This window comes from Alexandromys fortis, unplaced genomic scaffold, assembly GCF_014885135.2.
Source record: "Alexandromys fortis isolate MF-2015 unplaced genomic scaffold, M_Fortis_MF-2015_v1.1 scaffold_15, whole genome shotgun sequence".
Classification (NCBI taxonomy): Eukaryota; Metazoa; Chordata; class Mammalia; order Rodentia; family Cricetidae; genus Alexandromys; species Alexandromys fortis.
This window is the reverse complement of record NW_026067911.1, coordinates 6,066,740-6,094,522: the sequence shown is the minus strand read 5'-3', so window position 1 is coordinate 6,094,522 and position 27,783 is coordinate 6,066,740. Positions and strand designations below refer to the sequence as shown.

General features: G+C 38.9%; 1 protein-coding gene across 1 annotated transcript in view; it reads right to left on the bottom strand.

Moving 5' to 3' along the window:
* Positions 1 to 14,274, bottom strand: part of Bltp1 (bridge-like lipid transfer protein family member 1) — a 199,791-nt gene extending 185,517 nt beyond the window's left edge. Inside the window, exons 1-6 of the mRNA XM_050138326.1 lie at positions 14,093 to 14,274; positions 12,839 to 12,916; positions 6,936 to 7,062; positions 2,644 to 2,760; positions 1,610 to 1,688; positions 468 to 532 (exon numbers count right to left, since the gene is read on the bottom strand). Of these exons, the coding sequence (XP_049994283.1) occupies positions 468 to 532; positions 1,610 to 1,688; positions 2,644 to 2,760; positions 6,936 to 7,032 (358 nt within the window). The 5' untranslated portion in view covers positions 7,033 to 7,062; positions 12,839 to 12,916; positions 14,093 to 14,274. The remainder of the gene's footprint in view (positions 1 to 467; positions 533 to 1,609; positions 1,689 to 2,643; positions 2,761 to 6,935; positions 7,063 to 12,838; positions 12,917 to 14,092) is intronic.
* Positions 14,275 to 27,783: the final 13,509 nt, after the last annotated feature.

The window sequence follows — 27,783 nt, the reverse complement described above, 5'->3', positions numbered from 1 at the left end:
GAAACAAACAAGAGACGTAATGAATGTGAACAGACAAGCAGTTAGCACCACCAATCACATGAGGTGGCGGCACATACTTAAGGACCCAGCTACTAGAAAAGCAGGAGCACACGCATCTCTTGTACCCGTGAGGTCAAGACCAAACTGGGTGACACAGCACATATTAGTGAAGAGAAGCTCAAGAATGTGGATGTCTTGCAAACATTAGAGTGATGCGGGCCATTTTATTTGGATACTAATAGGTTAGGTCCACATATTCAACAGATACTAGAAACATGGACAGAGCATACTGGGGACATGACTGGATAATACAGCAAAATGAATGATTAAGCAACAGATAAAATAAGAGCTTTGTAAACGCCAAGTTATTAAAAATTATCTATTATGTAAAATATTTAATACATATAAAGGAAAATTATGATTATATGATTAAATACCTTTGAAACATATAAAAAAAGAGAATTTACCATGCTGTTTCTGCTTTGGGTTATACATTTTCCACCACCGAAAAATGAGAAATCCATCTTGAATCCTGAGGGAAGGCAAATTATACCAGATTACAAAAGCAAGAAAACAATTTACTGAACTCATTTTTTAGACCTCAAAATTGCTGTGAAGCCAAAGATGACCTTGAACTTCTTTCAGGTCATTCTGGTCTCCACCTTCCCCACCACACATAGCATTCCTTAGCTCATCCTTGTTTCATCCTCTTTCAGGAAAAAAAATAAAGAACTGCCTAACTCCAAATTAAGAAAGAATGTTCATTTAATTGATAAAAATTGTACAGATTTATCATGTATAACACATAAAAATCACTGGGCTCTTCTAACTACGTAAAACATAATGCTAATATATTTACAGAAAAATGAAGTGCAAGAAAAAATATATTTTAAATAACATTTTAAAGCATAAAACATATTTAAAAAGTCAAATCTTAAAGAAGGTGTTAATAAACTCAGGGAAAAATTTCTAAAATACTCCTTCCTATCTATCAATTACCTATGATTTCATAGCTTAAAAAGATCCTGAGATTTTTACTTTGATTTAGAAATATTATAGGCTACCACAAAAGTTGCTTCCCAGTTTTAAATGACATATAAGCAATGCCAATCATAGTATCTCTCAATCTAAACTTTTTTTCTAAGTCACAAATTTTGAAAAAACACAAAAATAGAGTAAGCTTTTCTTCAAAGCTTACAGAAAACACTTTAATCATATTGTTATTTCCTATTATACTAGATTAGTTTTATATTCTCACAGCAAAATTATAGTTGCTAATATGTACTCAATACTTGCATGCTGACCTTGAGAAAACTGATGAACCATACCAATAGCCCTAACGCTAACGCGCATGCCATGTAACAACGACTGGAATAGTCAGCTAACACAATGGTTCAATTTTCCAGTTACAAATCAAATGAAAATATTCATTTCTATGAACTGATAGGTAGGAAGTATTTTGCTGGTCTAAATAATTTTAAACATTGCTGAATAAACAACTTTTGATTTATGGTTTATTTGAATAAACAAATCATATTAAATAAAACCATATTAAGAACATTTTTATAATAGTTCACATTTGTTTGGATCTCTGTTCATTTCTTGTTACCTAATAGACATATCTTCTGTAATGTAATATATTTCACGAACCATGACTTTGCCAGAGAGAACAGAGAAAGAGAAGGAACCTGTTACAGAGAAAAAACAATGGTAACTACAGTAATTCTTTTAATGCATAGTAGAGCATTTAGAGTGTAGACTAATCTTAAGCCTTTAAATTAATAAATAATTCATCTTATTCCATTCCCTTCTCCATATACTCACAAGTCTTATAAATCTCTCATTTTTCTTTCCCCAATGAAATAAAAAGGGCTAAAATTATCAGTATGGGCTGAACTACTAAATAAACATTTCTATAACTGTTCCATATAGGTAGATCCTTTAATTAAAAGCAGCCACTACACATACACAAATAATACCTAACTCATCATTTTTCTCATTAATCTGTCTGCATCAGTCATTTTTCCTAATTAACAGAAGACAATTTATGCTTCAGAGGAGATTTACTTGTGCTTATTAAGAAGTTTATGAAGCATACTGGAGTGGCTCTATCCTGCCACCCTCATTCCATCCCACCCAATTAACTACTGGGCTTCTTCCCAAGGAACATGCTTTCCTAATGCAAACGCCCATCCTCATGCAAAATTTCTTCTGACAACAAGAAGTCGACTAAAAGTAGACACAAATTAAATACACAAAATTATCTCAACTTATAAATTTTTAAAATAGCAACTTTATAAAAGGGGGAAATCTATATTAATATTCAAATTCAAGACAAACTTTAAGGAAACTCAATTTAAATATTTTGTTTTTCAAATATTTTTATAAGCATATTTTTTAAGAAAAAAAAAGCCAAAAAGTTACTATAGAAACACTTTAAGCAATGACAATATGGTACGTAAAAGTAACCAAATGGCAGTTTATTACTATCTAAGGAATGTTACCGGAAAAGCCAATCAGATGGATTACTTCAAACTACTGAACCAAATGATGCTCTAAAGCTACTATTTGTTTACAAAATATAAATTTATAACATTATGTCATTATAATGTAAAAGAAAAATATAGTGTTAAACACACTTACCAATATGGATATAGCCATGTTTATACAATCTATTAAGGACCAGTGTTAAAATAAGACCAACATTCCGAGAATTATAGTAGGTGAGATAAATAATCCATCCACAAGACAAAATGGTAGCTGTTCAGAGGGAAAACAAATCAGCAAAGATTTACGTTCATATCTGTATTTCAAATCTGTATTTTAACAATTTAATACTTGGAATTTTAAAATCATGGGTTCTTATATAACCTTTTTTCTTCAGTTATTTGCCTAAATAAATATTTTAAATGTAGATTCTAATCAGATTAAAGTGCAATGCTTCAAGAACTTGAAAGGTATTGTTCCATGCCTCTGCTTTAAGTTTTGGTTAAGAAAACTAAATTAGCAATTATTCTAAGTTTTTGCCTTTACATGTAAACTGGTGCCTCTTACAGCCGTCAACATTCTTCCTTGTTCTGTATATGCTCTGCTCCTCTTCTCTGCCCATGATTCCCAAATGTGTCCTCTCAATTGTATTCCATAAATCCTGTATGTTGTTTTTTTTCTCTCTTACTATTTCACCTTGATTATCCTCTGAATATTCCAATTTGTCTATCATGTCTTCAAGACCTGGAATTCAATTCCATTTGATCTATTTTATTAGTGAGGTTTTCCCTAAGTTTTTTATTTTGACCTATTGACATTTTCATTTTCAAAATTTCAAACTGATTCATTTTCAGCACTCCCATGTCTCTATTGAATTCTTCTATCTTATCTCTCTGTATTACCTTCCTTATTTCATTCAATTGTTTGTGCTCCTTGAATTCATTCAGTTTCCTCATGTCTTCTTTTCTTTCACTGGACATCATCATCATCATCACTATTATTACTTTTGAGAAAGAGGAGTTTCTCTGTGTAGCTTTGGGCCTGTCCTGGCACTCTCTCTGTAAATCAGGCTGGCGTCAAACTCTCAGAGATCCGCCGGCCTCTGCCTCCCAAATGCTGGGATTAAAGGCATACGTCACCACTGCCCAGCCCTTATATTATTCTTTTGACTTCCATGAGATTTCATCCAATTTGCTCTCATTGAAGTCTATTACTACAAAATTGGGAAAATTGGGAATTTTCAAGCGCATAGTTATAGCCTTGGTTTTTTAAATGTCTTGTTGTTTTGTTTTTGCATTTCTGTATTGGGATTTAAGCATCTGGAATGAGTCACTGGCTGGAATATTTTTTTTTAACCACCATATTTTCTTCAGCGCAAATATCTGCGGTGTTCAAGTGGAACTATGTTATAATATGGTTAAAGTGTCATTTTCCCCCATTGGACTTGACTCATCTCTGAGACCAAACCACTAATTTCAGGACAAGTCTATTATGAAAACAATTATCCTCAATTAAAATAACTGCCCAACCCTAAATTTTGGATGAGTACAAAAGCACAGTATGTAACAAGGTATTAGAGACTAAGAACAGTATGGAAAGAAAGTAAAACTAGTCATAAGTATTAGAGCAGCACACAGAAAATAAAAGAAGGAAAAATGAATAAAAGGATGTAACAGTAAAGATAAGGGGAAGAGAAAAAGCAGCTCCATTGGATAGCAAAATGGAAAGAGAAAAATGTAAAGAAATGTAATCAAACAACCTAAAGCCACCCCAGCACTTGGGAAACTGAAGCAAGAAGACCCAGAAATCCTGGCCAATCTATGTTTTTAAGAAAAGCCAAAAAAAAAAAAGGGGGGGGGGAGAGAGCAGAGCAGAACAAAACTGGTCCATTCAATTGAATTAGACGATATATAAACAAGAAGGAAAGAGAAATAGGTGGGTTACAAAGTCTGTATGTGGCATCCCACATGCCTGGTCTTCCTCCAGGCAGTCACTCATGGTGCTATCTCCTCCTTTTCAAGTCCCAAAGATTTGTTTTCAATTTTCTTTTGTTCCTTCACTATTCAAACTAGTGTTATTCTTCCACCACTGGCCTGTTGGATAGCTGCATTCCATCCGTACCCAGTTTATTCCCCCACAGATTCTACGTCTATAAAGCTTCACTCCTCCCAGCTGTGCCCCGCTCAGCAGAAGTCTGGTACAATGAGCCAGTTAAGGAATAAATCAGCTCCAGGGACAGGTGAGCAACTCAAGGGCTGCTCCACAACCATACCATTCCTGGTTAGGTCACAGATACTGGAGTTACTACCTTAGCCATGCCTCTTGGTTTTTTTTTTTTTTTCAACTTAGACAAAAATCATTGTTTTTTTAATCAACAATCTCTACTGTTAAAAAAGTAACAGGAGCTGAGGAAATGGCTCAGTTGGTACAGTGCATGCATAAGGACCTGATTTTGGATCACCAGCACTCACATAAATTGGGCTCGGCACATGCAACCTGTAGAAAAGACCTGGGAAGCAGAAGCCAGAGATAGCGCAATCCCCAGAGTTTCACTGGCCAGCCAGCCTAGTGAAAGCAATGAGCTCCAAGTTTATTGAAAGACTCTGTCTTCACAAATGTATGTACATCACACACATACACCAATACAAATGTGCATAAACACATACTAAGAAAAGAAATAGAATCCAAGAAATTTTGTCAAAGAAACATTAAATAGGCTACCTGTGGTCCTGTGAATGTAACTGGCGCCCGATAGGGAGTGACAGATACTACTAGGAGGTGTAGCCTAGCTGGAGCAGGTGTGGTACTGTTGGAGGAAGTGTGCCTCAGTTTACTTCCTGCTGCCTGCAGATCAAGATGTTGATCTCTCAGCTCCTTCCTCAGGTCTGCCTAAGTGCTGCCATGTTTCCTGCCATTATAGCAGGAAACTGTAAACCAGCCCCAACTGAATGTTTTCCTTTCTAAGAGCTGCCATGTCTCTTCACAGCAACAGAAATCCTAACTAAAATGCTACCCTCTCCTAAATATTTGTAACTGTTGTGACAATAACTTACTTATTAAAAATGTCACTGATTATGGTAGAAATAAATGATAGCCTAAACTTAACTAGTCATGAAAAGTTGTCATCTAAAATTTATATTTTTTAAAATTGTATTTTTTAAATACCCTGTTCATCAATACACAAAAGGAAAAACAGAAAAGCCATTGTTTTTATAATGAACTGACCTTTATTTTAAATGTATGACTGCTTTCTAAGTGAGGAAAAAGTTATGTGTAGCAGGTTAAAATGTGACCTACCAACATCATAGTAAGATCTTCACTTTGTTCAAAATAATGCTACAGTTTTTAAAAACAAAGCAATAGCTTTGTTTCATTTTTTTGGATTTTATTAATAATTTACAGTAGTTTTCTTTTGTCAAATAGAAACTATAGAACTCTAAGTCTAAGTTGTAATTCAGTCCTACCTACATGTTATGAAGCATCATTATTCCTTCAGGATATTCATCACCTCTGCCCATATTCCTGCCTTATAGCATATGACATCAAGTCATATAGACGCAAAATCATGCATTTAGTAAACACTGATATGTAATCCATAGCATGTAATCCATGCTATTATTAAAAAGAGAAAATTAAAACCTATCTTCATAAAACTGCTTTGAGCAATGAAACAACATATACAAACTTCCTATTATATTCAGTATACCAAATATGTTGAAAAATATCAGTGTCTCCTTTTCCTTTCTACCCTTCCTAATTTCCCTTCTACATCTGGGGCTCCTACACAAAAATCCAACTCAAACAGCATGATTTCACGTCAACTTGTGCAGGAATAGCAGCCTTCAATAATCTCTTTACTCATTAATATTATTTTATACATCTTCCTTTTCCTTCATATTCATTCCTTCATTTCTTCCCTCTCTCTCTCCCTTCTCTTCCATTTAATTAGCACTGTTTTGAACTATCTGCATATACCGAGAAAACTTCTAGACCATTACACAAAAAAGTAATAAACAGAATAAACCACAACAATTTTTCCAGTGGGGAAAAAAAGAAATTAAAATAAAGTATTAAATATATGTTATTTCACTACAAAATATTATTTACAATGAACGTTTATTAAGCTTATATTAAAAATGTTTGTGTATGTGTTGGAATACGGGTGGGGAAAGTAATTTAAAACAGGAAAAATAAGCTCAGCATAATCAATGCCTTTTCTCTCCCCCAGCTCATAAGTCAGATAACTTAGCAACCTAAGAAAAACAAAAACAATACAGAGTAGTTTCCAGAGGAAATAATCAAAAGGCATATATAAAATCCCCCTTCCTAAAGATAAATGAATGCCACTCTAGCATTTCAGGTTGAGCCACCACTGCCTAAAATCTGACAGTTGTTAATACTTGGAAGAAAACACAACAAAATTACTTTTTAAAATATATTCTACTTACCAACAAGAAGCCAAACAACATTGGAATTGTGTTCTGTAAGAAAATCTTCTAATTGAGTGATACTGGGGACAATGCTGTCATTCTTCCTTTGATCCATTACTGATATTTTTTCAGAACATCTAAAGGCCTAAAAGAGATCAACAGTTAAACTTAGAATCAAAGATTCATAAAACTCCAACAGAAATCACGTAAAACAGTAAAAGGTGAATTAACGAGGTTTTAAAGTTACTTTTTATGTCTTTCACTGGGATTGCAAGTAAATAACAAATGAAATGTTTGTACATATTTCTATCTAAATAGAAGTCCATGGTTCACATTAGCAATGCCTTGATTTTACAATCAAGATAAGCAAATCTCTGTGAGTTTGAGGTCTACTTATGGTCTACATAGCAAGTTACAGAATGGCCAGGGTTACATAAAGATAACCTCTTTCAAAAACAAATTAAAAGAGTAGTACTGAGAGAGGCATGATTGCTATTAAAGATCATAGTAAAAATCTACTTTAATAAGGAATATTAATCATCTATATACTTTTTAGTCATCATTAATAATAATCATTATATAAACACATATATTGCATAAACAATATAATTCCTAATAAATTATGTTTTAATTAAATTTTAATTAATTGTATTAATTAATGTGTAATTAATGGTATGTTATTGCAAATAATATAATGGATAATGAATATATTATTAATATTCAGCTAGATTTTTCCTCAAAGTTAGTACTTAATATTATAATTATATATTAAATAAGTCTTCATAATTTCCATCACCTCTGTGTATTCACCAATATTCGACAGGATAATAATCTTCCTAGTCACATGCTTCCTCCGGATAGCATGTGAAAAGTTAAATGATCTCTTGCCATCACATGTTCGGGAAAAATATTATAATAAATTGTCAAGCTATGAACAGACATGGTCAACTGTGTAGATAAATATGCATATAGATATGTATTTGTCCTGGTTTGAGTAAGATGAACCCATAAGTGCAGATATTTAAATGGTTAGTCACCAGGGAGTGGAACTCTTTGATAAGATCAGAAAGATTAAAAGGTGTATGTAGCCTTACTGAAGAAATATGTTACTCAGAGTGGACTCTGAGGTGTCAAAAGCCCATGCCAAGCTTGGTCTCCCTCGCACCCACCCACCCTCCCTCCATCTCTCTCTCTCTCTGCGCCTGTTGATCAAGATGTAGTTATCAACTACTTTTCCAGCACCATGCCTGCCATGCCTACCATGCCTGCCATCATGCTCCCCACCATAATAATGAACTAACCCTCTGAAATTGTAAGAAAGCCCCCAGTTAAATGCTTTCTTTTATAAGAGCTGCCTTGCTCACAGTGTCTCTTCACAGCAATAGAACAGTGATTAAGACAGTATTTATATCCACATACATAGACAGGCAAGTAGCATGATTATGATTATTTTATAAAGAATGAACTAAAAATAAGAAAGTTCTTACATTATAATAAAAAACAAGAGGCATTTTCCTTTTAGTACAATATAATACAATTAACCCAATCCACTAACAACAGTCTCCACTTATAATAAAAATTTAAAAAACTCAAAGAAATTGAGGATAAGGAATCATAAGGAAAACTGTATCATTAATATTCCTTTAGACCAAGTAGCACAGGTAAGTTTTGGGGGAATAAAAATAATAATAGTAAAATTTTCAGGACATGCAAAGAATGTATGAGGACAAGTTTTTCACTGAAATTCAATGACTATGACATGTCAACTTTCTAAACATATTTTTTGTTTGTTTGCCATGACTCTCACTTTGGAGATCACAATAGATATAATTTTCATATGTGTATGTATATAAAAACATATATACATACACACACATATATATAGCTGAAATCTTAGCATAGCATAAAGATGAAAACAAAACGTCTCTGAAAAGTAAAAGGGGGACACATGCAACAGTAGACAGTGACAATACCATGAAACAGCAAAAAAGCTAGAGAAAAAAATGGAGAAATGTTTCTACTTTTAAATTTTTCTCCCACTGTTTACAAACTGAGTAAAACAGATTCTTATATTTTTAAAAGCACTGAAAGACCTGTCAATCACCAGCCTAAATTTTAGAAGGAAGCGATCACTTTATAACCCATGAATTCTCTTTTGTCTTTTGTTCAACACTATTTAAATGGGTAAAATACTTTGAAAGACCCACCGATATAAAAACAAATATGAGAACACACATTTGATACCTAATACTGAAAGAAAAAAAAAAGGAAAAAAAGAAGGCCAAGAGCATACCTAGACAGATCTAGTAACTTCTGTAATTAGTATATTAACATAATTGATAGTAATGTAATTACTCCTATAATCTCAGTTCCTCAGGTGGCTAAACCTAGAGAATCACAAATTTAAATCCAGTAAAATTTATATCAAAAAGCATGTTAAGTAAATATCCACACATTTTATAATGAATTACATGTGATAAAGTTGTGAATTACATGTGATAAAATTGTATGTACCTATTTATGCTTATTTTTTTATCATTTAGAGATGTAAAATGAGTATTTACTGAAGGAAACAAGGTTAGGTGAGGTATATATGTTCCGCATTTGAGCCTCTACACAAAAATATGTTTCTAATCAAGTCCAAAAAATGCAACCCATCCACAAAAAAAGGTAGAATCCTCAACCAAAATCACCACCATGTGATATAACAGCTCATCATTCTTATGAAAGGAATGGAGAAAGAGGGTGTTGAGGCTGGAAAGCCATAAGTATCTACCAACATTCTCCCCAGTATAAGATGAATGCAAAACATTTAAGAAAAATCATCAGACAAAAACCCAATGTTAAAAACATATCTCAAGCAAATAAAGAAACTACTCTGTGATGATACTTTGAACAAGAATGACTTCCATAGGCGCATATGTTTAAATACTTGGTTCCCAGTTGGTAGAATTCTTTGGAAAAGATTAGGAGGTGTGACTTTGTTGAGGAAATATGTTACTGGGGAAAGGGTTTATGGTTTTAAAAAACTTAGCAGTGGTAGCGCACTCACGAGGCAGCGGCAAGTGGGATCTCTGTGAGTTCAAGGCCAGCCTGGTCTATAAGAACTAGTCCCAGGACATGCTCCAAAGCTACAAAGAAACCCTGTCTTGAAAAAAAGCAAAAAAAAAAAAAAAAAAAACAACTTATCATTGCCAGGACTCCCCTCTCTGCCTCCCACTTGTGGATCCATCCAGCCATCTGCTACCATCTTTGCTCTGCCATCATAAATAACCATCTGGAACCATAAGCCAAATAAAACTTTCTTTTATAAGTTGCCTTGGTCATAGTGTCTTTATCATAGTAATAGAAACTAAGTTGATACTAGGAAGGGGGTTGTTGCTGTGACAGTCCTGACCATGCTGTTTTTGTTGTTGTTTGGGGAAAATATGGAAGACTTTGAGACTTTGGACTAGAAAAGCAGTTGAGTGCTGTAAATTGAGATTAATAGGCCAAACTAGTAGGAGCTTGGAAGACAGACTTACTAAGAACAATATTGACCATGGAGACCCAGCTGAAGAAGTTTCAGATAGGAACAATATTAATATTAGCAACTGGACTACAGACCATTTTTGTGATATTTTAGCAAAGAAGCTGCCTTCTACCCTTGTCCTAAAACTTTGCCTGAGGCTAAATTGAATAGTAATGAACTAATTTCTTTGGCAGTGGAGATCTCAAGACAGCCTAATATTGACTGTCACACAGTTGTTAATGTACGCACATCTACAAAGAATAAGAGCAAGTAGGGTAAATAAAAATACAAAATGTACAGCTTGAAGAGAAAAAGAACAGCCGGATATTTAGTGTTGGAAGCAAGGCTTCTACTGAAGGAAGTAAGATCAAGGCTAGGCCTGATCTGCACTGGAATAAAGGGAGGGGCACACTAAGGGAAAGACCCCAGCCAACTAAGCCTCCAACTTGAAAAGGCCTAAGGAATTTAAAAGCAAAAACAAATAAAGCTGCAGTAAATGTGAGGCCAGGCTCCATCCCAAGTGAGCAGCAGAATTTAGCAGGGTTTTTCACACTGTTCTGGCTTTAGAATCATGAAGGATAAAAGACTAAAGAAGTTATAGAAACTCCCTCAGTGCCTAAGGATAGCAGCGAAAATGAAGCCTGAGTTGTGTGGGATACCCCAAGTTGTTAAGAGATGTCAGAGCCATAGGATATCTGCAGGGAGAGCTGAGTACGGGGAGTGGAATAAGCCCAAGAGATTTCTGTCCAGGCAGAAAAGCTGGAAGAGAAGTCATCTAAACCCTTTGACATCAGACACGGAGCTCAGGGTTTTTTCCTGTTGAGTTTCTCTCTTTCTTTTGGGCCTGTATTTCATTACTATGTACCAAATTCTTCCCCTTTAGAATGGTAATCAATATTCTAAACCATTGTATATTTAAAGTATTTAAAGTGCTGTTTCATTTTATAAGGGTTTACAATAAAAAGATTGCCTTAATTAAGTCTCAGGAGAGTCTTTAAACTTTGGATTTTTCAAAAGTGTTGAGACTGAAAAACTAAGGAAATTTTTGAAGTTGGCCTAAATTTTGAATTATGATATGGCTATGCGTAAATGGGTGCCCAAGAGTGAAATGCAGTGGTTTGAACAAGAATATGAACTTCATTGGCTATATGTTTAAATATTTATTCCCAGTTGGTGAAACTGTTTGGGAAGGATTCGGAAGTAAGGCCTTGGAATAGGTATGTCACTGCTGACAGGCTTTAAGGTTTCAAAGACTAATGTCATTCTTAGTGCTCTCTGTCTCCTGCTTATGATGCATGTTTTATATCAAGATGTAAGCTCTTAGCTGCTACTGCAGCTGTCCGGCACCATGCCTTTGCTCCACCTCCATAGACTCGAATCCTCTGAATCACAAACCAAATTGAGTTGCCTTGGTCAGGGTGTCTTTTTTTTTTTTTTTAAGTTTTTCGAGACAGGATTTCAGTCATGGTGTCTTATCACAGCAATAGAAAAGAAACTAATTCAGCCTTTGAGTAAGAACAGTGTGGTATTCTAGCATAAGGATCAAGGCAAGAGGGTATCCACAGGAACTAGGGCTACACAGTGCAGACACATCTCATAGTACAACAACTGCTTAATGAAGAGGAGCTGGAAGTTCCTCTACTATAAGAAGTTCCTCTAATATAAGAATCTACTGCACGATCTTCATACAGTAAATGATTGGGGAGAAACAAAAGGGGTTCTTTCCTCTTCTTCTACCATCCTGATATATATATATATCCCTAACCCTAACTATACATATAGTACTCTATAAATATCTATTAAATGAATTAAACTACTTGCAATCATGTTTAACCATGTCTTTTACTATCTCTACAGAACCCAAAATTAATAGTACTCTATAAATATCTATTAAATGAATTAAACTACTTGCAATCATGTTTAACCATGTCTTTTACTATATCTACAGAACCCAAAATTAAAGGAAAGAAAGAAAAGAAAAAAAAAGAAAAGGCTTTAAGTTCGGTAATATTGCAAGTTGATACCAAGAAGCTGAAGCAGGAAGATCTCTAGTTCCAGACAAGCCTTGACTTTGGAGATATGGGCTCAAAAAACAAACAATGTCAAACAGAGATACATATAAATATTCTTTTTTAAACCTTCTATAAACATGAGCAGCTAATAAAGCAAGCAAAAGACAAGAATACTGGAACTTGGTAATGAAGCAAGGGTTTCTCTGGGCTTACCTCTGCCAACAGAAAAGCTAAGTACTTGACTTACTATCAATCATGTATCAACAGTCCAAAATTCAGACAACATGACTTGGTGGTCACAGATGTACCGAACACAAAAGAAGCATAAATCCAACATTTTTCTATCTGGGCTTTAATAAGAAATTTGATTTTTTTTAATCTTAGGCAAAAATACTTACACAACATATTTTTTTAATCTTCAATGTTGTTTATCTTTCCACTTCTGAAGGGCCCTTCTGTAGCGTTTCATCTTAAGTCTGAAAAGCACAGCATATTAACCAATTATAAAGGGTATCCTAACTTTGTTAGTGACGCTTTCAAATTAAATTATTTAACACGCCAGAAAACTTCCGATACTGGTCCAATAAGAACTCCTAGACCTCAAATAAAACTGAACTTTTCAAAACCACTCTACATATGAAAAGGATGAGAGGCAGGCGGATCTCTGAGTTCGGGGCCAGCCTGGTCTACAAGAGCTAGTTCCAGGACAGGAACCAAAAACTACAGAGAAACCCTGTCTCTGAAAAAAAAAAGAAAAAGAAAAGAAAAGAAAAGGATGTGATCTAGGAGTCACTGAGGTAGGAGTCAGGAAAGTGTGTCCTTGAAAGAGTTTTCCTATTGACACCGAGTCTTCCCTGGAAAAGAAGCGTGACTTAGTTTCCCTTCTACTCTGGACACCGGGCACACTGTTTACCAAATGACAGTTGCCTTGCAAACTCTAAGACATTTGGGGGATTGGGTTGCATGCTGACTGAGGGGCTATAAAGAAGCGAGAATGCCAGGTTTGAAACAGTTGTGCTTCAAGGTTCTCAGCCACAAAGTGTGGGGACGGCTCCTAATAGTGCTGGCACTATTATATGACACCACACCAGTTAAATGCTGATATGTCAGATAGTCTCACGAATTCACCCATTTTTACACTTGTCAGACTACATCAGCTTCACTGTCATGCATGGGATGAAAACAGCACCAGGAGACCAGCCGAAACCTACTCTCTCAGTTCCAGAACCTGTGACTTCCTCAGAGGAAATTTACAAGAACTCCTTCCCTTCACCAGACACCCCGCTGTCTACACGGGAACCAACGGGGCGAGGAAGGACAGTAACTAAGACACCCCGGAAGGAAGACAACCGTTCCGGCCCTGCTTCTGGCCGGAGAGCTGTCCACTGAGGTGTGTGCCCTACTGGACGAGCCTTCCCGCATCAGGGCAGCCGGGCCATACCGGGGACTTCGGCCCTGCTCTGCTTTCTCCGCCAGCTCCGCGCGTGCCCCAGGGCCTGCTAGGCCTCGACCGCAACCGCCGACCCCGCGTCCCCAGCCCCGCGCCACGGCCGCGACCCCGCCAACCTCCCCGAGGGACGCGCCCGGGAAGGCGCTGCCCACCTCACGACCGCCAGGCCCTCGCCGCACGCAGCCTCGCGAGCTCCTCTCACCTGACAGCGCGGCAGGCCCGAGCCGGGACCTCCGTCGATGCCTGCACCCTCAGCCTGCGCAACTCCAGCTCCGCCGCCGACAACCTCGGACGCCCATGGGGCGGAGGAGCAGAGCCGGGGCAGCAGCGGAGGCCAACGGCACTGCGGCGACGTCAACCGGCGGTGTCTCACGTCAGGGCGTCGGCGCCTCAGGGCACGCCACTCTGGCCCCGCCCAAGAACCGAGTGGGCGGGCCCCACCCCTCGCTGACCGGGGGAGGAGCCGAGGAAAACCCGGACCGGCGGAAGGGCGGAGCCTGGGCGGAGGGGCGGAGCTAGGTCTGGGGCAGGGTCCTGGCTCCTGGGTGAGGCCTGGACCGAGGGGCGGGGCCTGAGATTCGAGACCTAAGCAAGGACTCCAGGCGAAACCTAGGGGCGGGTCCTGGAGCAAAGGAACCTGGAAGAGGGACTCTAAGAGGGACGAAGCCTGAGCTTTGTCACGGGCCCGTGACCATAGAGTGATACCTGGTCTGAGGAGCACAAGTCACCGAAAATTTGAAACTACCTTGTTCAAGATTCAAAGTGGGAGATAAACACCGTCCTGATAACGTGGATAGTACAGTCAACATAGGAAAAAGAGGACAAAAAAAGGAGTCAGATAGCCCTATGGTGTGAAATGAGTGCTCACAGAAGATGTCCTTAATTGTGTAAAACGCTGACACAGTAAGGCAATCAAATACATTATTATCCTAATAATGGCAGTGGTTTGCGCTCGCCACCCTGGATATGATTTAGCAAGTGATTCAAGGCTATCAACTTGCTGTTAGGACAGCTACTTAACCTGTGTGTTTCTTATGCACAAACAGTGTAAAGCAAAACATTATAATGATAGGGGTTTGTCGATCTTGTTGATTTTCTCCAAGAACCAACTTTTTGTTTCATTGATTTTTTTGGACTGTTTTCTGTGTTTCTATTTTGTTGATTTCTGCCCTCAGTTTGATTATTTCCAGTCTTCTACTCCTCCTGGGCATGTCTGCTTCTTTTTTTTCTAAAGCTTTCAGGTGTGCTGTTAAGTCCCCGATATATGCTTTCTCCATTTTCTTTAAGTGTGTACTTAGGGCTATGAACTTTCCTCTTAGCACTGCTTTCATCGTGTCCCATAGGTTTGAGTATGTTGTCTCTTTATTTTCATTAAATTCAAGGAAGACTTTAATTTCTTTCTTAATTTCTTCCTTGACCCAGGTGTGATTCAGTAGTTGACTGTTCAACTTCCTTAGCGATCAGGGAAATGCAAATCAAGACAACTTTAAGATACTATCTTACACCTGTCAGAATGGCTAAAATCAAAAACACCAATAATAGCCTTTGCTGGAGAGGTTGTGGAGAAAGGGGTACACTCATCCATTGCTGGTGGGAATGCAAACTTGTGCAACCACTCTGGAAAGCAGTGTGGAGGTTTCTCAGGAAATTTGGGATCAACCTAACCATGGACCCAGCAATACCACTCTTGGGAATATACCCAAGAGAGGCCTTATCATACAACAAAAGTATATGCTCTACTATGTTCATAGCAGCATTGTTTGTAATAGTCAGAACCTGGAAACAACCTAGATGCCCTTCAATTGAAGAAAATATGAAGAAAGTATGGAATATATACATATTAGAGTACTACTCAGCAGTAAAAAACAAGGACTTCTTGAAGTTTGCAGGCAAATGGATGGAAATAGAAAACACTATCCTGAGTGAGGTAAGCCAGACCCAAAAAGAGGAACATGGGATGTACTCACTCATATTTGGTTTCTAGCCATAAATAAAGGACATTGAGCCTATAATTCGGGTTCTTAGAGAAGCTAAATAAGAAGGAGAACCCAAAGAAAAACATATAGGCATCCTCCTGAATATTAACCTTCATCAGGTGATGAAAGGAGACAGAGACAGAGACCCACATTGGAGCACCGGACTGAAACCTCAAGGTCCAAATCAGGAGTACCAGGAGAGCGAGCACGAGCAAGGAACTCAGGACCGCGAGGGGGGCACCCACACACTGAGACAATGGGGATGTCCTATCAGGAACTCACCAAGGCCAGCTGGCCTGGGTCTGAAAAAGCCTGGGTTAAAACCGGTCTTGCTGAACATAGCGGACAATGAGGACTCCTAAGACCCCAAGAACAATGGCAATGGGTTTTTGATCCTACTGCACCTATTGGTTTTGTGGGAGCCTAGGCAGTTTCGATGCTCACCTTACTAGACCTGGATGGAGGTGGGTGGTCCTTGGACTTCCCACAGGGCAGGGAACCCTGATTGCTCTTTGGGCTGATGAGGGAGGGGGACTTGGTTGGGGGAGGGGGAGGGAAAGGGGAGGCGGCAGTGGGGAAGAGACAGAAATCTTTAATTAATTAATAAAGAAATAAATAAATTTAAAAAAATGTTATAATGAAAGATTGCAGAATGCTTGGAGTGAAGTGGAAAGTGCTCGTACAACTTGAAATGGGAACAGCAAGAGCAAACTGTAGAGCAGGACGTAGACACTTGTTTATCCTCCCTAAGATCTGCAAAGAACATTCTTATCCTCCTTTTTCTCCAAACTGAAAACATAAGGCTTAGAGATTAGAAATACATTTCCAGTCTAGAGAGCTAGGATCTGAACCACAGTCTCCAGTTTCTTCTTTACACTAGCTCTGGTTCTGAATGCTCAGGTCATTTCAACATTTCTACAAGGGGGTGGTAGTGTCTGCTCTTAAACAGATATGAAGCCAGATATAAGGCTGCAAGAAAAAGAAAACAAAACGAGGTACTCCAACTAAATTGTTATTGAATATAAAGAAATCAAGGTCCAAACAGAAAAGCATCCCACCACAAGTTCTTGGAGCAAAACATGACCTAGATATGATCCACATCCCCCTGAAACAAAACTAAACAAACTAAATTGCTCCAGAGATAATAGGAAGATTTTAGAATGGCAAGGAGAGAGAGGGGGGTAAAATTCACTGCAGATTTCCTCTACAGTGAGTGAGGAACTGGAAGAATCTGGACACTTCTGCCTCTTCTTTCTTCCCATCCCTATGACTAAGAGCCTCGCGGTGACTACAGCTATTTGTGAGATAACATCAAGATGGATTATTTATTTTCGAGCCTTCCTATTTGAAAGGCCTCTAACCCTGAGAAGACACACAGGCAGTCCATGTGGCTCACAACACTTACATAGCAATGCCTCTTGGATTCCCTGACCTTTCTCCTACCTTCACTTTTCCCCAACATGTCACCAAGAAGGAGATACCAAAGGAACTGCCTCCAGAAAATATAATGTGAGCTGGGCATAGCACAGCATCATTGGAAGCCAAGGCAGGAGAATCTTAGGTTTGAGACCAAAGGAGAAAGTTCTGGGCCAGTTCGGGATACATCAAAAGACCATGTTTTAAAAAAATCAACAACTAAAAGAATTTTATGGCGAAAGCCATCTAATGATGTTTTATGTTATAACATTTTACTTAGAAATTATGACTAGTTCACAAGAAAGTTGCAAAGATCATGCAAAATGATCTTGGGCACTTATGCTGTGCCCTCTGGCTGCTCTATCCCATATAAGCACCGTACAACATGAAAACCATATTCTACACAGGTACGATGTGTGTGTAGCTATGTGCCACTTTGTCACCTGTAAACTCATGTAACCATCACTGCATATCACCACAGAGATTACCTTCCTGCTATTTTTATGGTCACTCCCCACTCAACTCCAGGCTTAGGGTTTTATTGCTGTGAAGAGACATCAGGAGTCAGAAACTCTTACAAATGAAAGCATTTCACTGGGGCTGGCTTACAGTTTCAGGTTTAGTCTAGAATTGTCGCAGAGGGAAGCACAGCAGGAGGATGGCAGCATGCAGGCAAGCATGGTGCTGGAGAGGAAGCTGAGAGTTCTGCAGGCAGCAGGAAGAGAGAGTGACACTGGACCTGGCTTGAGCTTCTGAAACTGTGATACACTTCCTCCAACAACGCCACTCCCTGTACATCTATGAAAGCCATTTTCGTTCAAACCAGCACATATCTCTAAACCCTGGTGTAGTGGATAGTTTATGTCAACTTGACACAAGCCAAAGTCTTCTGAGAGGAGGAAACTGCAATTAAGAAAATGCTTCTATATGATCTGGCTGCAGACAATCCTGTGGTATTTCCTTAATAATGATTAATGTGGGAGGGTCCAGCCCATTGTGGGTGGTGCCATTCCTGGGCTGGCGGTCCCGGGTTCTATGATAAAGCAGAATGAGCAAGCCATGGTGAGTAAGACAGTAAGCAGCACTCCTCCATGGCCTCTGTATCAGCTCTGCCTCCAGGTTCCTGCCCCCACTACTTCTGATGATGAACTGTGACGTGGAGCTTTGAGTGAAATTAAGCCTTTCCTCCCCAAGTTTTTTTGTTCACAGTGTTTTGCTGCAGCAAGAGAAACCCAAACTAAGACACCTGGCAACCACCAATCTGGGTTCTTGTGGCTATGCAAGAGAATTTGACCACCATCGTGCCGATCAAAAAGGAAAAGATCAAGATCACGAGCATGTTCAGCAATTACCACATCTGGTCAGCCACAAAGGGCTTTCAACACTACAGGGAAGGCCTACAGTTGACCTCTCTGGAGACAAAGCCAAGTGATGAACGCAGGCCAGGCAGCAGCATGAGTGAAGCTCCATGCCCTATCAGGTTCTCCGTGTTCTCACACTCTTCTGTGAGAAACTAAATGGCACAGATGCTAAAGAGGCCTCCAGAAATAGATTTGGCTGCCTCAGGACGTTTGAGGTCAGAGGACTTTGGGGAGATCAAGGTTAGTCTGGGCTACAAAGAGAACTTCAAAGGAGCTTGTGCTTGAGAGTGGAGTCCATCTTTGCACTCCACCCAGACAAAGAAGCACCTGGCGCTGTGCAAGAGCAGGATCAGCCGAAATTAAGCACAGATGAAAATGCTATAGAGTAACCTGCTAGTTTGTAAACTACACAAATTTGTTTAAAGGAAGGAAAGAGAGAAAAAGGAAGAGATAAGGGATGGGAATGGGGGTGGGAAATTTCTACCTAATAATAAGTCTGAAATGATATATGAAAACATAAATAAACTAATCAAAAGCCTACAAAAATTAGTAAGTAAATGAAAAGATGTTCAAAATCTTTCATTAACAGGGAAATACAAATCAATATGTCAATTAAATGTCTTTTCATACCCACTCTAGTGACCACAATGGAAGAAAAAAAAAAAGAGCTGGGAATAGTGGCATAGGCCTGCAAACAAGGGTATTACTTAGCCTGGTCTGGGAAATATGGCAAAACTCCATTTCCAGAAACAACAAATCAATAGGTTTAAAAGGTTATGAAATTATATATATATATATTGGAGAGGATATGGAGAAACTGTAACCTTCTTATGTTGCTGATAGGAATTCGAAGCCATGTAACCACCATGGAAAACAGTTTGACACTTCTTCACAATGTTGAACATAGAGCTGTCCAGTGACCCAGCAATTCCACTGTTCTGTGTATGTCCAAGAAAACCAGGAACACTCTGTTCTCATAAAAGGAATATTCACTGTAGCGTTACTTGCTCACACTAGCCTAAGTAGTCAAACAATCCCATTCCAATACTCAAGTCTTCACACCTCATCATCCTCCCTGTGGCCAGCCTGTCCCCCTCCCCCCAGCTCCACAGTCAGAAGAGGTGAGGAGCTTGCCTGGCCACTGAACTGCCCCACTCCCAAGATTCTGTTCCCAAAGACCCATCCCACAACCTTTGCCCTCCCACCTCATCACCCCAGCCACTGCTGGGCCTTTTCCCCAATCCCAACAGACTTCCACTGCTTAGATGTGTGGAGGCCAAAAAGTGTGAGCCTATTTCCACCTTGTCTGAAGATCGGAGAGTTTTAGTTTGCTCAAAGTTGTTAACAAGTGTGGCTATACACCCTGACCTAGGGTGTGGTTACGTGGTATTTTGGTATTTTGGACATTAAGATGGCCCTTACACGTAGATCCACTCCACCCTGACCAAAGGTTGGAATTCTAGCATACTTCTGCTTCTTTTTTTGAATTAGGAGGTTTGACCTAGGGAGAGGCTGCCTTCAGGATACTTGGTCTAGAGTGGGTTCACTGCCTAAACAACAGAAAGTTTTTCTCAAGATTTAATGAATCGATGTCTTAAGTATTGAAGCAAGTGACTGTTCTGCTTGTCCTTTGTATCACGTTAAAACAGTCTTTTGTCTTCTTCCCCTTTTTATTTTGGGATATAAAAGTGTTCAGAAAATTAAACATGGGCGATTTCATTTCAGTATTCATTGGCCGTCAGTACTGTCCTGTTTTTGTTTTAGTATTTTCACTCTCCTCTCCATTCTCTTTACTTATTTTTCTAATCCTCATGCCCCTACTGTAATTATCTATTCTGTCTCTTTAAGAGACAGACCATGCCCACTCCCTCCCTGTCTGCTGAGACAGGGTGATCTTCAGCTTCCAGCCTGAGTTTTCTCTTGAAGAGGCAGCTTCTGCATCTCCCCACTTCTCCCCTTCCTCCGCTTCTTTCTCTCTCTCTCTCTCTCTCTCTCTCTCTCTCTCTCTCTCTCTCTCTCTCTCTTCTCTCTCTCCTCTCTCTCTGCTTTTCTCCCCTTTTCCCTTCCCCTCCATAACCCACCTAATAAATATCTAACCTCACTCTACATGGTGTGCCTATCTGGCTGTCTCTCACCTGCCACAGCCACATGGCTCGCTGTCAGGGACCAGCCACCTTCAGAGACCTGCGGCATGGTCTCATGCGCAGTCCCTGCCTAGGACTGGCTGCTCTCCAGAATCCCTGCCCACTGCCTGCTGCTGCCGGGATTCCGGAAGCAATTTTTAATAATCCATTACACCTACTCTGGTAAGTGATATCCTTGTTGAAGCTAGTCTCTGATCAGGTGCACCAGTCAGAAGAACAGAGCCCATCCCTTACTCTCAATGCTGCACCAAAGGCCAAGGTAAGCACCAGAAGGCCAGCTCACATCTCAGACAGAGACTCCTACTTCATCAGAGACCACACTGGTCATCAGCAATTCAGGCCACAAAGACTAGAAGAGGAAACAGAAACCAAGGAACAAAACACACATCCAACAAAGAAAAAGTCAGAAATCAGGACCTAGTCCTAATCAGCCCAAGCCCAGATGCCTAAATGCCAGTGTAAGATAACAATCAACAACATCAGAGCAGTGTGGCACAACCAGAGTCCAGCTGTCTTTACCACAGCAAGACCTGAACATACCAACACAGTCAATACACAGAAAATAATCTTAAAAACAATTTTAGGGCTTGCTAGCTGGCCAGTCTGGAAAAATTCATGAGCTCTGGGTTCAATCTCAAAAAATAAGGGGGAGAGCAATTGAATAAGACCCCCTAAAGTTGACCTCTGGTCTACACACACACACACACACACACACACACACACACACACACACACGTAAAACAAAAGATGGAACCAATACTTGTTGCATGGGTGAATCTTGAAAATATTATAAGTGAAATAAGCTGATCTTAAGACTTTATATTTCATAATTCCACTTACATGAAATATTTAGAATAAGAAAATCCAATGATAAAGAAAATGAATTAGCAAATTGCCAGGTCTCAGGGAAAAGAGCTGGGATTAGGAGTTTGTGTGGAGGTTTGAATAAAAGGACCTCCATAAACTCATAGGTTTGAATGCTTGGTTCCCAGTTGGTGGAACTGTTAGGAGAGGATTGGGAGGCATGGCCTTGTTGGAGGAGGTGTGTCACTGGGAATAGGCTTTGAGGTTTCAAAATCTCAGACTACTCCCAGTTAGCTATCTCTCTCTCTCCTCTATCTCTCTCTCTCTTCTCTCTGTCCTCTCTCTCTCCTCCTCTTTCTCTCCCCCCTCTCCTCTTCTCTCTCTCTCTCTCTCTCTCTCTCTCTCTCTCCCTCTCTATCTCTATCTCTCTCTCTCTCTCTGTCTCTCCCTTACTGTCCCCTATTTGTGGACAAGAATATAAGATCTCTTCTACTGCTCTGGTACCATGATGCCTACTGCCAAGCTCCTAACATAATGGTCATGGACTCACCCTCTGAAACAGCAAGCCCCATTAAACTCTTTCTTCTACAAGTCGCCTTGGTCACTGTGTCTATTCACAGCTGTAGAAAAGTAAGACAGCTGGGGATTCATTGAAGACCTGTGGATTTCTTTTACAGAAGGCAAATATGTTCGAAAATGAGAATACACTGATTGTTGCATGGTACTTTTTGTATACTAAAAATGTATGTTTTGGATAGAAATTGATATGGTTTATATCTCACATGGTTATGACTTCTTATCTCAGAAAAATTTTGTCTGCAGTGTGTCGTTTGCTCCTCTGCTGTGTAACAAATTGTTCTCACATGGGAAAAGATTCAGGGTTCCACTCATGCGTATGAGGTTTTTCCTCCCTGAATTTAATTTATTCACAGTCTTTTGTGTATTTAAATTAAAATATACTTTTCACTTATTTGATGCCATTTCATTTTGGTGGGCACACATTTTACTGATAAGTAAAAATAAAAGAGTGGGTTGAATTACCTGGTCAGGAAATGAAGCATGATTTTAAAGATAGCTCAAGATGGAGCTTACCATACCCTAGTATTTATTTAGGGATGGAGAAGTCAGTCTGACAGGGTCCATAGGAATGGGTCCATTCTGTCTTGACTAAAAGTCAGAGAGTTGGAACTTACTTCTCTTCCTTCAAGGTTATTGTCAACAGTTCAAATAACAGATCAGAGAGTTCTGCTCTGTTTCAAGGTTATTGTCAACAGGTGAGGTTAATATCCAGACCTGGTATTTCAGGTATTAATAAGCAGAGCTGTTTCTACCTCAAACAAAAGTCTAAGAATTCAACTAGGTTCCTACTCCTTTAGGGAGATAACTATAGATTCCACCCAGGGAGTGGTTTGCCTACAGAATGTTTTGGTCTTGGGTGTGTGCTGTGGCACAATTGTCTTGTGCCCTGTCACTTGTACTGTTTTAATAAAATGCTGATTGGCCAGTAGCCAGGCAGGAAGTATAGGCAGGGCAACCAGGCAGGAAGTAGAGGTGGGGGCTACAAGACCAGGGGAACTTTGGGAAAAGGAAAGACTCAGTTTGCAGTCATAGACACAGAGGAAGCAATATGAGAATGCCTCACTGACAAAACGTACCAAGCTATGTGCCTGACACAGACAAGAATTATGGGTTAATATAGGATGAAAGAGTTAATAAGAAGCCTGAACTAATAAGCCAACCAGTTTATGATTAATGTAGACCTCTGTGTGTTTCTTTGGGACTTAACAGCTACAGATCTGGGCAGGACAGAAATCTCAGTCAACAGGTGTGAGTGTTATTGTCTTGTTCTGGCAACAGAATGCTTAACTAAGAATGTAGACCCTAATCCTTCATCAGGTCTGTTCATTTCTTGTATCATGTGAATGTAGTTTCTTATCTTATCTTTTGGGGTTGGAGTATTTAAGCAAATGGAAATTAAACAAAGGCAATTTTAGCATTCACTGACACTCCTTCCCGATACTATCCTATGTTTCTGTTTCTTATTTCTCGTGTGTGTGTGTGTGTGTGTGTTCCTTTTGCCTAATAATTCTACTCCTCACACCCTGGATCATTTGAACCCACCATGGCTAGGGTCCTGGCAGAAGTCACCCCAAAAAGGTGGCTTATGACATATCAGTCAAAGTGGGCCAAATAGCCAGGAAGGTGAAAAGAAAACCAAAGAAGATTGATAGCAAAGAAGCCATGAGAAACAAAAATCCTCAACATGGAGCCATGCTCCATGGTCAAAAGTAAAAGCTGCAATTAAAAATAAAAGATGAACTTTTCATCAACAACATGATAAAACAGAAGAAATAGGAAAATGATTTATTTGTGGCAAAGTGTAACTTTGGGCAAAAAAGATATTTTGAAGACAGGAATTTTGGGAGCTAGCTAATCTACAAAGGAAAAATTACAATACTGATTCTATTTTGGGTGAATAGGTAATTTGAAAATTAAACTATAAATCTCATAAATTTGACTTGTTATTGCATCATTTCTACTTATCAAAATCAAAATGTGTTAAGGAGCAATCAAGGTACCCAGCTTTCTTTTCTGTACAAATGGCATGAAAAATAAAATTTCAGTTAGTAAACATAACCTAGAATTAGAATTTTGCTCTGTTTCAACACTGTCATTGAACTAGTGCTACAGATTTTCAGCAACAAATAAAATTCTCTACAGCAGTAATATCAATGTCCCAAGTCAGAATCTTGATGTCTTTATCAAAAAGATATTGTAGTGTGTTTATTTGTCTCTATACACAAAGATATAATTCTTAATGTAACTTTTTTTAAAAAAGTAATCTTATTTCCCTTTAATAAACTCACATGGCAATAACATATAATTAAATTATTGCCTCACTCATTCATATATCATAAGCAATCCTCTGCCATTTTTTTACTTAGACTGTAATTCATTCAAAATCAAAACACACTATTACATTATTCATCTTGGTTTATATAAACGGATTGTTCCCTTAGCAGTGGACACAAACATTGGTAAAATTCTAAAAATCAGTCTCTATATTTTGGGGCTTGAAAATTCTTTTATTTTCAGTTAAGGAGGTTTAGACTTGAGAAAAGTCTGAACGTTTAACCTTGAATGTATATAAAGATAGAGGTTACGTAAGAATCAAATCCAAAGTCTTTCCCATTCTAAGAATGCCCTTTACCACTGAGCTACACTCCAATCATGTGTTGTTTCATGTGTGTGTATGTGTGTGTTTGTGTTCTGGTCTTCAGAGCCAAAGTCTTTCCCATCCTAAGCATGCACTTTATTATTGAGCAACAGTCCAGTCTTGTGATGTTGTTGTTGCATGTGTGTGTGAGTGTGTGTTTGGGTTCTGATGATCAATCCACAGTCTTTCCCATTCTACGTATGCACTTTACCACTGAGCTACACTCCAGTAGTATGTTGGGTGTGTGTGTGTGTGTGTGTGTGTGTGTGTGTGTGTTTGGGTTCTGATTTCTGATGATCAAATACACAGTCTTTCCCATTCTAAGCATGCACATTACCACTGAGCTACACTCCAGTATAATAGTATGATATAGTTTTTTTCCATTTTAGAACTACCTTTATGTACAGACATTTTTTTAAATGTACATATAATTGGAATTTTACAAAACATAGGATTTAGAAATAAAATTTAAATAAGAAAGCAGATTATTCCAGAGAAGTTCCAAGGCTCGTATTTCCTTGCTCATCTTTAATAACTTCTTCAAGCCCTTCCCTTGTGAACATGTGAGATTCTTGAAGGCTGCTTTGAGACTCACTCAAGACTGACATTGTTCAGCTTCTTCCCTGTTGCTGGTATGAAAATGATCAGTGAGGCCCTGATGTTACTTCAATGTCATAGACCTGAAATTGAAATAAAGGAGGTGAGTTGATAAGCCACAACAATTCTTTCTTCAAGGTATCCATTTACCTACCTCCCTTTCAGTAAGCATCTTGCAAGAATCAATACCCTGTCTTTGATGGTGGGGAAGGGAAAGCTGAAGTGGTGAACCTTAACAAAAAAGATGGAACAAAACAGAATAGGGCATGAGATTTCTAGTGATGGGAGACAGGTGCACCCACAGTTGTAATTTTAAAAAGTATTTTGCAAATTTGAATTTAGTACATAAAAGAACTTGCTTCAAAAGCAGCAAGTCAATTATTTCAGTAAACAAAAAAGTGGCTTACTTTAGTAGGTATTAAGAAAAAATTAAACAAAGTCTATAATTCTGTTTCTCCAGCTGGAGGTAGAAGAATCAGGAGTTCAAGGTTGTAGCTGGAGACTTTTCTTCATCCTACCCAGTCCCATAGCTGCTTAAAAAATAATCACTCAGAGGCTTAATGTTTAACTATAATTGTTTGGCCGATGACTCAGGTTTATTACTAGTTAGCTCTTTTAAATTAATCCATTTCTATTTATCCTTGTATCACCACATGGCCTACTGCTCTAGCAGGCTGATGGTCAGCTTCTCTTGGCTGTCCGCCACCTTTCCGTCTTGTCTGTGCACTGCAACTCATTAATTTTTGCCTTTGAAATTGTTCTATTTCGTGTTCTGCGGGCATGAAATTGCTTTTTCTATGGGTGTGGATATAATACATCATTTCTGAAAACATTTTGCCACCAACTCTTACTTTGAAATCACTTTGATATAGAAGCTTAAAGGAACACTAAAATTAATTATATAACTAATCAATCCAGCTACTCTTCAACCTGACTTACCCTCTAATAACATCCATGAATACCCAAATAAATCCCTCTGAAGTACCTTGGCCACACGGTCATAGCATCATTATTATACACAGAGACTTAACTAACGTCATTTTTAACTTACATACAATACATACTTTTCTCTACTTCATACACAAAACATACCTTCTCGCTGCCTCACTTTGGCTTTCATCCAGGATCCCATTGAGAATAATGTGTTACATGTGTTGGTGCTCATAACCTTTTAGTCTGCTTTTGTGCTCATATGTGTATGAAGGTGAACAGGTGAGTGTGGGGGAAGGGCAGGAGACAACCATATTTGTCCTTTACAGGACATCCCACCTTGGCTTTGGAGACATGGTCACTCACTGTGACCTAAGACTCATCAAGTAGGCTAGACTAGTTAGCCGGTGAGTCCCAAGAAGTCTCCTGTCTCTCCCTCCCCGTATCCAGGGGAGTGAGTACACATCTCCATCCTGGAACTTCCAATGAAGAGCTGTAATCTCTTCGTCTTTTTAAATGTTATTATGTTTCTGCACTGACTGAAATCATCTTGGTTATCTGTATAATAGTTTTTCCTCCATTGAAAGTAGCACAGAGACTTCTAGCTATCCATACCTCCTGGGTATTGAACTCGGACGGACACGCTTGTGCTTCACCCGCTGAGCCATGTCCCAGAACTCTTTTCTTTTCTTTAATCTAGAAGAGTTTCCTTGCCTTTCATTTGACTTTGGATGACATTTGGAAAGCTTATTAAATTGAAACTTATCCTATAATCTACATGTATCTTATTATTTTCTAGTTGCAGATTCAGCCTGAACATTCTGGCAAGAGCATAGCATAGGAAGTATCTCCCCAGTGCATCCCAAAGAGAAGAAAACAAAAACAAGCTTCTGTCACCAAGGAGGGAAAGCTTTATCACACGGCTATGATGGTGTGCTTTTTAACCTCTTTATAATAAATGAGCTATCTGTAAGGCGATGTTTGGAAACTACGTGACTATCCTATCTCCCCAGTAACATTTTACTCACTGTTCAGCAGAGGTCATGGAGTCTCACCGACAGTAATAAGTGGCTGCAACTGATGATTTTTCTGGTTGACACGGCTACTGCATCTCTCGGCTTCTGTTCCTCTGCAGAGGCAGTGAGGCAACACAGCAGGTGGAGGCACCTGCCGCACAAGCCTGACAACTGGAGTTTGGTCCTTAGAACGGACTTCACAGAATTGTTCTCTGGCCTCTGTACACATGTCAGGCATGTGCTGTGGGCACACCTGCCAGCCCTACTCCCCACATACATCATGTACACACACTCACTAACAAGTGAATTTTATTTTAAAGGTTGCAGTGGATTTAAGGATGATGGTAGTAGTGATGGTGGTAATTTGAGGGAAGGCCCCACTCTTTAGCTCAATCTGGACCTAAACTCACTATGTAGCTAGTACAGTGCAGG